The sequence below is a fragment of the Ahaetulla prasina genome, chromosome 6 (genome assembly GCF_028640845.1).
Source record: "Ahaetulla prasina isolate Xishuangbanna chromosome 6, ASM2864084v1, whole genome shotgun sequence".
NCBI lineage: Eukaryota > Metazoa > Chordata > Lepidosauria > Squamata > Colubridae > Ahaetulla > Ahaetulla prasina.
In genome coordinates, this window is record NC_080544.1 from 56,079,883 (window position 1) to 56,094,031 (window position 14,149).

The following is a 14,149-nucleotide window of genomic DNA, read 5'->3' on the forward strand; positions in this document are numbered from 1 at the left end:
AGCCTTATGGGAGGGGCCAATCATTTCTTGGCCCTACTTCCGAGTTGTCTTTTTTGCTTGAGCTGCTCTTGCCTTCTGGCAGCTTTTCTCATGCATGCATTTGGAACAGGCTCCTCCTGTTCCTCTGCCTCACTACTGTCAGTCTCAGGAGGCTCTGGAGTCCGCACCTCACTCCCCGATGGCTCTGGCCTCACCTCAGCCTCATTGCTGTCCAACTCTGTTGCCAGCTCCGCAGGCTGCTGGTGGACCACAACACAACGAACCAGCCCTATCTTGCTTGCGCTCATCCAAATTGCTCCCTTGTTTTTTCTTCACAGGCCACTGCTGGTAATAGGTTTGCTGTCAGCTGATTGGGTACATGGCTAGAGGAAAGCAGGATAGAGGATGGGGATGTAGTCTTCCCATGCACCATGTAACCTACTGGTTTCAGGTGGATGTGAAAAATAGCTCTTTGGGATTATATTTACTTAAAATTAAAAGACTTGCATTATGAGCCAAGGTGGCCAGAAAACAATATCATGTATTTTCTTCTGTAGTTCTCTTTCTCTCAACTTTCCTTTCAAATGACAATAGTTATATTCTAAAATAATGAGTTTACTGATGAAAAGAAATGTTAGACATGTTCTTGCTTGCAAATTCTTCATAAACCCTTTTTCTAAATACAAAGATAAGTCATTTTGAGGTTTTTAACTTGGTGCATGTTACTTTACCTAATTGGGATGGGTTGATTTGCTGGGGACGGTTTAAAAATGTCAATCTTCTTGAAAAGACTTTTTCTTAGAGTATCTGGAATTTAAATTTGCAAAGAACAAAGAAAGTAAAAGATATCGAAAGGAAGAGCAAAACATTCCCCATGTGACATAGACAAGGTGGAATAATTTTATGCCTCCTTATGCTGGCCCATAATAACTTAAAATACCTTTTTCCCTCTTTGTGGATGAGCATTTATTAGCTAATATAATTCATTATAGAAGTAATTTGAATTAAATATTTCCTAAGCAACTTTTTCTGAAGTAGGATTCTACTTTCCCTAACAAGCCCCAAGAGTCCCCCTCTGTCACCTTGTTCAAGGAGCAGACGATGTTAAATCCACCTGCAGGGTAATATTTAAGGCAACAAGGTGCTTCATTACAAGCTCACACAACTTCAAAGGATGAGCAGCTAAATCTGTATGCGCGGAGACACAGTGAGAAAACCATGTTTAGGATGCTATTATCAAAGCAGGTGGCTGCCTTTATTAAAAATGAACAAAGCACAACACAGTCAAAAGGAAATGAAACAAGCACGGCCTTTTATGGGTAGAGAGTCTTTAATCTCTTTCAGCTCAATTACTTTCTCCAAATAAAATCAATGCTGTAAAGGGTTCTTAGCACCATAGCAGCTTATGGGATTTTAGTATAGAATTTTAGTATTGAGACAAAGTAACTTTATCACTGGATCCTTGCCTTGATGTTTCTACTGGTTTAAGTAAAAGGAAATAGCAAAATATGATGTCTTTCATGTGGTCATAGTGAAATAATTATTATAGGCATCAGGTAGCAGACAAAATGCCGTCTTGCAAACCTCATCAAGATTATCATGCATAATAGCTCCTGTAGCTGGATGTTAGGTATTATCATTCATTTAGTCCATGCACATTTGGATTAAGAATGATAAGCATATAAAGAGGTCTATTTGGTGCCAGGTACATTGGCATTTAGGCATGCTTATCACTCTCAAACCATAAAAAACATCAAGAAATCTAGCATCTGGATACTTTTAGTGTCAGCTCTTGCTACTTTACAAATAATAAAGTTGTACAGACATAATTCAATAATAATAACAACAACAACAACAACAACATAGGGACCTTGGAGGTCTTCTAGTCTTCTAGTCCCACCCCCTGCCCAGGCAGGAAACCCTACACCATTTCAGATAAATGGTTATCCAACATTTTCTTAAAAATTTCCAGTGTTGGAGCATTCACAACTTCTGCAGGCAAGTTGTTCCACTCATTAATTGTTCTAACTGTCAGGAAATTTCTCCTTAGTTCTAAGTTGCATTTCTCCTTGATTAGTTTCCACCCATTGCTTCTTGTTCTACCTTTAGGTGCTTTGGAGAAATAGAAAGAATAGAAAGATTCAAAGAAAGAATTAAAGGGAAATAATTCTAACAGAGCTGAAGACCATCTCAGGGATTAAATACTCATCTGTGTGTAATTTTTGCCAGTGTTTGCTGACAAAAGTAGTTATATTTATATTAATACATCAGCTAACACTATCTGACAAATATATGATTTTCTATTGAAGATGTTTGATAGATGCAAAATGTTTAATTACTAACACTGGCTGTTTTAAGTTTCTGAGATGAATCTTTTTATAAGTATTTGGATTCTGATTCATTCTATTTAGTTTGAAAATAATTTGAAAATTGCACTGAGAAATCAAATATTGGTTATTATCACAATATTTGGGACTATATCAAATTTACTCCTATCAACTCACCTAGTTTAGAAGTGTCCTTCTACCATTAAATATCTATTGCTAATTAAGTAAACTTCTGGAACAAATTTATTTATGCAACATTGCCAGCCATCATTTTTCCCAAGTCTATTTGAGTTGATACATTTAATCAGAAAGACTAATAATCCCCTGGCTTTGCTTATACGATCAGTCATAGCTTGGTTTTATTTTTCCATAGTTTATTGATTAGCCCATGATTCAGTGCAAACCATACTGCAAATTTCATAAGCAGCCATTTTCCAAGGAAACATAACTGTCTGCAAGTAAAAATAAATAATGACTGTCTGATAGCCTTTACATCAAGATGTTTGCCTTTAAGTTTGTTATGTATCTTTAAATGTTTCGGCGGGAAACAAGCACGTTGCTGATTGGTTGAAGCCGCCGATTAAACTGTATATAAGGAGAGGTTTTTCCCCAGCCGGGTTGCTGGGTTCACCCTATATTAAAGAGCTGTTGTCACTACCCTGGTCTCCTGCCTCATTACTTCCCGAACTTAACACTGGCGACGAAGGTGGGATATCGAGGTTAAGAGCACCAGGAGCGAGCTGAACGCACGAAAGAACTGAACCCAGCAAGTTCAGGGCGAAATTGCAATGATGGCCAGCTACACCCCGCCCGCACCGTTTGACCCATCCAGGGAGAAATGGGGAACGTACATGACCCGTTTCGAGAGCTTCCTCGAGGCAAACGAGCTGCAAGGGGTGCCCGACAATCGCAAAAGGGCATATTTCCTGAGCCACTGCGGTCCCGAGGTCATCGACATCGCGGAAGCCCTGGCAGAGCCAACACCGGTACAATCGGTATCGTGGCCAACTCTGCAAACCCTGCTTAAAAACCATTTCGCGCCAACACCGTCCAAATACGTGCGGCGTTTTGAATTTGGAGAGCGCAGACAGCTAGAGGGCGAATCCATCAGCGACTACATGGCCGCCCTGAGGAAAGCCTCCAAGGACTGTGGGTACCGAGACTTGGACGAGGCGCTGTTAGAGCAACTCATCCGTGGGGTCAGAGACATGCGTTTGCGGAGGCGGCTGCTATCAAAAAGCAATCTAACGCTGGCAAACGCTCTGGACGAAGCCAGAGCGCATGAAATGTCCACCCAAGCGGCGGAGACCCTGCAAAAGCCACTCACACCGAAGGCGAGCACAAAATCAACCCCGGTGCACCACGAAGAGATCCAGACCGAATCAGACGGCGAGGATGAGGAAGGGGTTTGTCGTACCGAGAAACGTGGCAAAGAAGACCGGGAGGAGTGCGGAAGTTGCGGAGGACAACACCCGCATCAACAATGCAAATTCAAGGACGCTACATGTCGGCGGTGTGAGAAGAAGGGGCACCTGGCTCAAGTCTGTCGAGCACCCCAACCTTCCCGCCGAAAATTCAAACCAGCCAATCAGAGCGCGGGATCGGCAAGGCGACCCGTGATTGGCTCAAGCAAAAAAGGCGCGAACTTGAATCGAACGACCGTGATAATAGGCCGCGCCGAAACCAGGGTGGAGAAGAAAATCTTCACCAAACCCAAAATAGAAGGAGTGCCGTGCCGACTAGAAGTGGACACCGGGTCAGCGATCACAATCATGTCCTGGGACACTTTTGCGAAAGCTTTGCCAAAAGTCGCAAACCGCAAACTGCAAACACAACGGCTACGAGTCCACGACTACCAAGGGAATCGCATCCCTGTTCGAGGGACCACCTCCGTCCGCGTCGAGTACGGACCACACAAGAAGACCCTGCCCATCACGATAGTCGAAGGGGCCCTGCCAAGTTTGTTGGGACTAGACTGGTTCCGGGCATTGGGCATGGGAGTGACTGGCATCTACAGAAGTGACGTTAACCTTAAAGATGCACTCATGAGTGAATTCGAAGATGTGTTCAAGGACTGCCTGGGCAAGTACAAGGGGACCCCTATTTCTTTCAATTTAGACCCCCAGGTAGCCCCCATCAGGATAAAAGCAAGGAGGGTACCTTTTGCCCTCAAACCCAAGATTGATAAGGAGATAGACAAGCTCATAAGGCAAGGGATATTGGTACCAGTAGACCATGCCAAATGGGAGACGCCAATCGTCACCCCAGTGAAACCAGATGGGTCAGTGAGAATCTGCGCTGATTACAAGGCAACGTTAAACAAAGCCTTGCAAAAGAGCGCTTACCCAGTTCCCGTGGTGCAACACTTGCTGCACTCGTTGGGACAAGGGCAAATTTTTGCTAAATTAGATTTAGCACAAGCCTATCAACAACTACCCGTAGACGCAACCACCGCCGAAGCCCAAACGATCGTGACTCATAGGGAGGCTTTTAAGTGTACCCGATTACAGTTTGGGGTGAGTGTGGCACCAGGGTTATTTCAAAATTTAATGGAGCGACTTCTGCAAGGGCTCCCCGGGGTAGTCCCCTACTTTGATGATGTTTTGGTATCGGCAGAAAATTTAGAGGAATTGGGGGAGCGATTGAGAAAAGTTTTGGGCATTTTCCGGTCAGCCGGTCTAAAGCTTAAAGTGAACAAATGCCAAATAGGGGTAGAATCCGTAGAATTCTTGGGCTACAGAATTGACAAAGAGGGAATTCACCCCACCGAGAGCAAGGTCAAGGCAATAAGAAAGGCTCCAGCGCCCAAAAACAAAACAGAGCTACAGGCTTTCCTGGGTTTAGTGAACTTTTACGCGGTCTTTTTAAAAAATAAGGCAACGATTGCCGAGCCGCTACATAAATTGCTGGGAAAGAATGCTGCCTGGTCTTGGGGGAAGGCGGAAGCCAAGGCTTTCGAAGCAGTAAAAAACCTACTCTCGAGCAATAGCTTGCTAATCCAGTATCACAGCAAATTGCCATTGGTTCTAGTTTGTGACGCTTCCCCTTACGGAGTGGGGGCAGTGCTCAGCCACAGACTCCCAAATGGCACAGAAGCCCCAATAGCCTTCTATTCCAGAACGATGTCCTCAACCGAGAGGAACTATAGCCAGTTGGATAAAGAAGCCCTAGCTATAGTGTCAGGGGTAAAGAAGTTTCACGAATACGTTTTTGGCAGAGACTTTGAAATTGTCACAGACCATAGGCCACTGTTAGGGTTATTGGCTGGCGACCGCCCAACGCCTGTGGCACTTTCACCCCGATTGACCAGATGGACTATCTTTTTGGCCGCCTACTCCTACAAACTGCAGCATCGACCAGGAAAGGAGTTGGGGCATGCAGACGCATTAAGCAGATGCCCACTACCAGGGACAATCGAGGACCCCACTCCGGGGACGCCCGTACTATTAATTGACTCTCTGGACTCTGGCCCAGTCACATCTAAGGAAGTGGCTCGGGCGTCTTACCGGGACGTTATCTTGAGAACTGTACTTGGTTGGGTACAAAGAGGGTGGCCCGCTGCACCGGGCGAGCGTTTTAAGGAATTTGTAAAGAAGCGTGGGGAACTATCGGCTCAAGGGGGGTGTTTACTATGGGGGGATCGAGTGGTGATCCCGGAGAAATTGAGGGCAAAGGTACTGGACCTCCTCCATGAGGGTCACCCAGGGATCGTAAGGATGAAGGGGCTAGCGAGAAGCTATGTGTGGTGGCCCCTAATGGACTCAGAAATTGAGGAGAAGGTAGGGAAATGCCTAGCCTGTCAGGAATCCAGACCACTACCCCCAACGGCCCCAGTCAGGGAATGGGAAAAACCCCAAGGGCCCTGGTCGAGAATCCACATCGATTTTGCTGGCCCCTTCCACGGCCAAACCTTCCTAGTGGTAGTCGACGCCTTCTCTAAATGGCTGGAAATCATTCTAATGAGATCCATGACAGCCGAGGCTGTAATCGCAGCCCTACGACACCTGTTTGCAACCCACGGGCTACCCGACACGCTAGTATCTGATAACGGCCCACAATTCACGGCAACACAGTTTGAGGAATACCTGGCAGATGCGGGCATCCGGCATGCCCTCTCTGCGCCTTTCCACCCTGCGTCGAATGGCCTTGCAGAGCGCTCCGTCCGGAGCGCAAAAGAGGCATTGTCAAGACTCAAGCCAGGCGACTGGCAAACAAAGATAGATTTCTTTCTGGCGGTCCAGCATAGAACCCCCAGCACCGCAACAGGCAGAAGCCCAGCCGAATTATTGATGGGACGGAAGCTCCAGTGCCCACTAGACCGTTTAAATCCCCAGTACACACCAGAGGGTTACCAGGGGGAACTTGGAAAAACTAGAGGAATGGAAATAGGCGACCGAGTGTGGGCACGCAACTATGGGGACGGCCCAAGTTGGCTAGCAGGGCAAATCATAAAAGCAACCGGTCCAAAGTCATACTTAGTTGAGTTAAAAGACAACCGAGTATGGAGGCGCCACATAGATCAAATAAGAAAACGAATAGCCGAACAATCCGAGCTAAATGAAACAGACCCTGACCACACATTATTTGAACCCACAGCTGACTTTAACCCGGGAGAGGCGCAAGACTTATCTGAGTCCCCGGAGGTCCAGCGACGCCATCAGGTTCCCTTAGGAAACAGCAGGGACGACTCTGCAAGTAATCCAAGGCCGGATGGCCTAGAAAAAGAGTCTGCAAGTAATCCAGGGCCGGATGGCCTAGAGAAAGAGCTGGGAGGAGCAAACAGCCCCTCCGACCAGCTCAACCCACTCCCAAGGACTGAACTGCGCAGGTCCGAAAGAATCAGGAGACGCCCAAGTTATTTGCGTGACTACGTCGAAAAATAACATGTAAATAATATGTAAATATAGGTAAAGTGTTTTCTGGGAGGGGAGGAGAGTGTTAAGTTCGGGAAGTAATGAGGCAGGAGACCAGGGTAGTGACAACAGCTCTTTAATATAGGGTGAACCCAGCAACCCGGCTGGGGAAAAACCTCTCCTTATATACAGTTTAACCGGCGGCTTCAACCAATCAGCAACGTGCTTGTTTCCCGCCGAAACATTTAAAGATACATAACAAAGTTGATAATATCAGTAAAATGCTATGTTTTAATTGACCTTTTTTTAAAAAAAAAATTATGTTAGACTGCTTAGACAATAACATTCCAAATTAGTTTTATATAATAATTTAGTGACAGTAAGGGATAAGGAAGTGAGTTAGTATGGAGAGGGAGGGAGAGAGAGAGAGGGAGGGAGGGAGGGAGGGAGGGAAAGAGAGAGAGAGAACAAGGTAAATTTTCTGTAATTATGGAAAGAATCAGTGGTTTTCATTCATTTTTAATCAAATTATCAGGGCAAGAGAAACTAGTATTCTAGGGAAGAAAAGTGAAAAAGGAGAGTTTTTTATCTGAAGAATAAACTCTCAAAAATAACCAACAGTTTCAACAGCTAAATTAATTATATCCTGGATTGCCTTCATTAAATTTTCAAAAAGTTTACATTCCCCGTATCAACTGAGCAAACATGCAATTTCATGGTGATTCAGAAAGCGCTAGACTTTAGTTCTTTTCATATGCCCAATTCAAATGATGCACATAATATTGTGCTTTGTTTCTCTTTAGGAAAGTACAAAGGTCAGATAAACGTGCTGCATGTTAATGTGAACTGTCCTTCAGTGTTGAGGGTGGGATATTTTCAGGGCTAGCGATGCCACATTTTTCCAGGCAGACTTAAAACAAAGCCATCATGGTTATTGTCAGGATGGAGTCTGGGGGATACACCAATTAGACTTGAACCTGCTTCTTCTTCCTTTCTTTTTTGCCTTTTATCTCCCTTTCCCAGCCTTCTCTTCTACTTAACCCCCCTATGTCAGTGGGAAACATGTTTCATGGCATGATTTGCCCAGAAGAAACAACAGACAAATTGCTGAATCTGACAGAAAGAACAAGGGCATTATTATGTAGTGCACTTCAGTAGCAGTTGTTGTCCATGTCAAGTTTGCTGACAATTCTTTAGCCTAGTAAAATATAGACTGAAAAAAAGAAGAAGAATGGTAGAAAGAGTGGCAGATAAACAATGTATACTCACAGCCACCAGGAATACTAAGTACGGCTTCTCAAGACTGCTTGAATACGTGAAAAGTGAGAGAAAGAACTTAGTTATCTGTACAGTAGAGCCACCAAACTCTGCAACTGTGAGACTGTTTTCTCCTTGCTTTTTCACTATCTTCACATTGCAGATATAAGATCTTAACAGAGTTGGAGCCAATTATAATACTGTTTAATCCAATTCTGATTATAGGAGCTCAACTTCACATCCTGCTAACCACCACACAAAGATGCCCCGTTAACTGTATTTAAAGGACAGATCTTCATGATATTCTTTGTCTTTTCCGCAGCCCACTGCAGAGGCAGTTTGAATATACCTTTAGTTGTTTTGTCAACAGCTGTCTTTCATCTTTTGCTCTTGTTGTTTTGCTAACAATTTAGAATTTAACCTTAGTCTTAGAATAACTTTATTGCAGGGGTGAAATGCTCCCGGTTCAGATTGGCTCGCCCGATCTGGTACTGATGGCAGGTGGTGGTTCGGAGAACCAGTAGCAAAAACCCCTGGTCCCGCCTCCTGCCTCTGCTGAGCCTCACCATCATCAGAGTTTGTTTGTTTGTTTTTTACTTTTAAAAGCAGTTTTTCTTCAGCCAAAAACATGCCTTTAAAAGTAAAAAAAAAACATTTGATGATCAGCTCAGCTGAGATCGTCAGAACCCTTTAAAAGTTTTTTTTAACAGCCTCTTCGGCCAAAAAAGGTTTTTTTAAAAAAGGTTTTAAAAGGCTCCTCTGGTGATTCCAGTTGAGTTCCTCATCACCAGAACCTAAAAAAAATATGTTTTCTACAAGCTATTCAGCTGAAGAACTTGTAGAAAACCTCCTTTTATGAGATTCTGGGCTGCGATGAAGCACTTACCTTATTACTGCTCCTTTCAGGCTGGGAAAGCCATGCTTTACATCAGTTGCATCAGCTAGCAACTGAATCTGCTATCCATCTGAAATCCATCTCATCAGTCAGCAACTTAATCTGCCTGCTTTGCTGGCTGAGGAACTCTGGGAATTGAAGTCCACAAACCTTAAAGTTACTAAGGTTGGAGACTCCGATCTAAAAAATATAAATAAAATAAAATAATAAAATAAAATATTTGTGCAGCTTTCTGAGATTTGGTGTCTTTCTGTAGTTAGTTTCATTCTAATTACACAAACACACAAAATCTCACAAAGCTGTATGTGGCATTTTGTGTGTGTGAGAGAGAGTTAATTGTGTTGTGTTACGTTGAGTTGTTTGTGTGTGTAAAGTGTGAAAGTTGGTTTTTGAGCTTTTTGTGGCTGTGTGAGGTTCCTGCATGTTGCAGGGGCCATTTTGGGTGAAGTGCAGCTGCTTTTACATTGTGTGTGTGTCAGTTGTGTTGTGTTGTGTGTGTGTAAAGTATGAAAGTTGGTTTTTGGTACCTCTTATTGTTTTGTGTACTTTGTTTATTATTTTTATTATTTATTGTTATTGGCCATGCCCACCCAGTCATCTGACCACCAAGCCATGCCCACCAATTAAGCCACGCCCACAGAACCGGTAAGGAAAATTTTTAGATTTCACCCCTGCTTTATTGTCACTTTAAATGTACATTAATTGGCATACATTAAAATGAAATTTCATTAGTCTCAAAGGGTCACCATCTCCAATATATACCATATAAATATGATAAAAATATAGATAAATAAATATGCATATACCCACATATATTATATGACACAGAGAAACAACACAATCTAGTTCAAACATATAAATGTACATGGGGAGAAAAACTAATCTTGCAAGTTTACCAGATGGATGGCATAGGGAACAAAGCGGTTACAAAAACCTCCTCCCAGAGGGGAGCAAGAGAAACAGACCCTAAAGTGGGTATGTGTGGTCTTTGAGCTATAAACACATAGTGCTTATAAGCAGTAATCCTGAATAACAGGAAGCGAGCTTCCTATAATCTTCTCAGCTGTTCTTACCACTTTCTGTGTGGACTTCTGACTATCTGAGGCAATTTAATAAACAGTGATGCAGTTTATTAAAACACTCGCAATCATGCCTCTGTAAAAAATTTATAGTGCCTCCTAATATAGTACATGATGTGGTCAGGATCTTGCATTTGGTCAGATCTCATTAACCATTTTAGGTTGCAGAGGACATATCTCTCTTCCCAGTTCAACAATTTCCAGGCCCATTCTGCATTTGGCGATAGGAAATTCTGATTCTTTCAAACAAGACTGTCCCTCTGTACTGCCTTTAATCACCCAAAGCTGTTCCATGGGATTATGAGATTTCAAGAAGAAAGAGACATCTCTCCCCACTTTTATTATCACCTCTGACAAATATTCCCAGGATAGCAGGTATTGAAAAGTGGCACGAGAAGAAGAAAGGCAATTGCTTATCTAGCAGCTCTTTGATCCCATGGATTAACCATGGAATCAGAATCTTGCAGGTAAATTTAATCTCCTCTTCACCAGCACCTGTCAGTAAGCTTCCCACCCACAACCCCCAGGACCTGGCAAGCACTTGTGAAGAAACACCATGAAGCAAGTGAGTTTCCATTCTGCTGGATTCCCATCTGGTTACAAATTAGGTTCAGCCTGAGTTAGCTTCTGAGCACAAGGTCAACCAAGTGCAGAACATACATTGCCTGCGCTCATTAAGGTTAAGCAGACTTTCATCAGCTCTTTCTGTTTCAGGCAATGCATCCCCAATCTCCCAGCAAAATGAATGCAGGACTGCCACACTGAGGTTTTTTTGGTTCTTTGATTGCATTCAGTGTCTTGAGTAGTATGATCTATGCCTGATGGTTCTGGCTCATGTTATGATGAGGCCTATTCTCTTTGTCTTTGCCATAGATTAGTGATCATATAGGTTTGTTAACTTTTACTTCAAATGCTCAATCACAGCATAGAAATACACAACACTGCCTGTCAAACACATGGTTGTTGAAATAAAAAAATAGATATGTAGATACATATGTATGTGTAAAAAGAAGACATGGACTAATTAAAAATGGAGAATGAAAACTTATATTTTGAATGATAACGAGATAATGCCACACTGTGAAGTTCTTAGGAACTTTTTTAAAAAGAATGTTTATAAGTTACAGTAGTATAGGAAATTAAATGCACTACAATTAAATTCCACAGCTGTAGTATAAAGCAACATCAAGTTTATGAAGGCTGTAATTTACTCTCAACTTTAAATACAATAGATTGGAATATTGTTTTGAAAATCCCTTTCCATAATGCAACAAAGAGTCTTAACTGTAAAATTTGACATTTTGTGTAACAAATACACTCATTTTCATTACTGCTGTACAATACAATGACTAATATAAATGCTCACTTAATGTGATTTCATTTCATTATAACTCTGCATATATTAGCAGAACAAAGAATCTGTAAAATATGGATGTGCGCATGCAAATAAATTGGTTTGGATTTCTGATTAGATTCCATAATGACTGTGAGTTTGGCTTCTAGAGGATTACCCTGCCTTGTCCTTGGAACAGTGACAAATGAAATGCCAACCATAATGTCTTTTTGTGGTTTCTCCCTCAGGACATGCATGTTATCAGCACTGATGAGAATCAAGTGTTTGCTGCAGTTCAGGAATGGAACCAGAATGATACATACAACCTTTACATCTCTGATACCCAGGGGATTTACTTTACCCTGGCTTTAGAAAATGTCAAAAGTAGTCGAGACCTAGAAGGCAATGTGATGATAGACCTGTATGAGGTATGTGAAAACAGTGCGTATTTTCATCTCATGAAAATCATTAGCTAAGGTTGAAGTGTCCTTGATCTGTAACTGGAAATTTAATTGGATGTGCAATGTAATCTCTACGTGAGGAAGGAATATACAAAAATAATATTTCCCCAGAGTTACATTCATCTTTGCAATCAGTATTATATATCAATATTGGATATCAGTGCACAATTGTAGTACTGAGGTTGATTTGTACATCTATAGATAACTTGGTTTCATCAACACTCACCTCTACCTTCACCTCTAAGACAAGACAAAAGCACATTCCGATCAGTTGCATTTAACTGCTGAATATAGGCAGCTCTTAAATACGTAGATTTGCATGAAGTGATTTCTACACACTTATGAAATCTCTTCACCTAAAACAGAAGGGGGCAATGCTTTCATGTGTTGATGAGCGGTGGGTCAGAAATGTATGTGCATATTCATAGGCATATACACACATGCCTACGGAGTTACCATCTGCCTTGTTACTTAAGTACACAGATTCTCTTCTCACATCTGCATGAGGTATCGGCATGGATCTAACTGAGCAGGGGACCATGTTTCATAGTTCAGACACTGTAGAAATCACCCATAATTTTTTTGAAGAAAAGCCATACCTGAGTTCACCTACATAAACAATAAAGACTATCATTGTATTTTACCCATCAACTTACGTAGTATTTGAGAGGAAAGGGTCTATCTCTCTCTTCCATACTTTTGTGAACATTAAAGAGATTTTGGTGGACTGATTGTCTTGACATCCTATTTTGAGCATCTATAAATAGTAAGCACTCTCAGTAAACATGGAGAAAGCCTTAAAGGTCAGTGTTTAAAAGCAGATGAGTGTGGGTGAATAAGCAGGACATTTCTTGACTACAGTGAAGAAAAATTCTTTCACAACAATATATTAATCCCCCATGCGCTTTGGCAAGTTTTTGAAAAGCTGTTGTCTTCTATTACCATCAGATTAAGGAGTGGTTCCGCTGCATTATGTAAAGATGTCCTATAGCTCAAAGGGAGAGGGAGCGAGAAGAAAAGGAAAGATTGAAAGAAAGCCTCTGTTTTATTAAGCTGACATTCATAGCAGTCTGGATTGAAATTGATGTGATCAGACTAGTCATGTCGCATCTGTTGATTGCCTACATAGAAGGAATATTGGCTGACATTGAACTTGGCAGAAACCATTTCCTTCACTTTGATTGCTCTAGCCAATTGCTAGGATTGCTATGAATGATGAGCGTTTAAGAATAAATGAAGAGAAAGAACAGGTGAGAGGAGGGGGAAAAAATCAGTTGATAAAGTAGGAAGAGATAGGAAATAAATATATGTGTAAGAGTTATAAAAGCTTATATGGGTGGGTTTGTTTATTTTATTCTTTAAATTTTGTTCTCTTTGACTATGTGGAATATTTGAATGAATATTCTGATTTATAACAAGCCATTCCATTGAATTTATTCTGTCATTTTCACAAAGAGGCACATTTGGGTAGGGATGCTGCTTTTTAATCATACACATACTTGAAAGAGCTATTTGAAGACATACTAGACAAGTGTGTGAGGATGTTTGTTACAGATGGGGCTGGGTATACTGGAATTGCTCAATACATGTTTGTGTTCCTTGTACTCTGCCCTTGCCCTCACTCAAGTTCTTTTTTTTATCCTGAAGATTTTAAGGAAAAATATTATTGGATTTGCAAAGATGTAGGAAGTAGTGCCATTGTACTTGACCCTGCCTTCCATATACTCTCTTTAGGCATCACTCATATGTGAAGAGCCCTTTTCTATTTAAAATATTTTATAATATAATATATAATGACAGAGTTGGAAGGGACCTTGGAGGCCTTCTAGTCCAACCCCCTGCCCAGGCAGGAAACCCTACACCATTTCAGTCAGATGGCTATCCAACATTTTCTTAAAAATTTCCAATGTTGGAACATTCACAACTTCTGCAGGCAAGTCATTCCACTTATTAATTGTTCTAACT

General features: G+C 41.9%; 1 protein-coding gene across 1 annotated transcript in view; it reads left to right on the forward strand.

Moving 5' to 3' along the window:
• SORCS1 (sortilin related VPS10 domain containing receptor 1) overlaps nucleotides 1-14,149 on the forward strand; it is a 508,480-nt gene that overhangs the window by 393,173 nt on the left and 101,158 nt on the right. Inside the window, exon 9 of the mRNA XM_058189114.1 lies at nucleotides 11,972-12,151. Coding sequence (XP_058045097.1) covers nucleotides 11,972-12,151 — 180 coding nt within the window. The remainder of the gene's footprint in view (nucleotides 1-11,971; nucleotides 12,152-14,149) is intronic.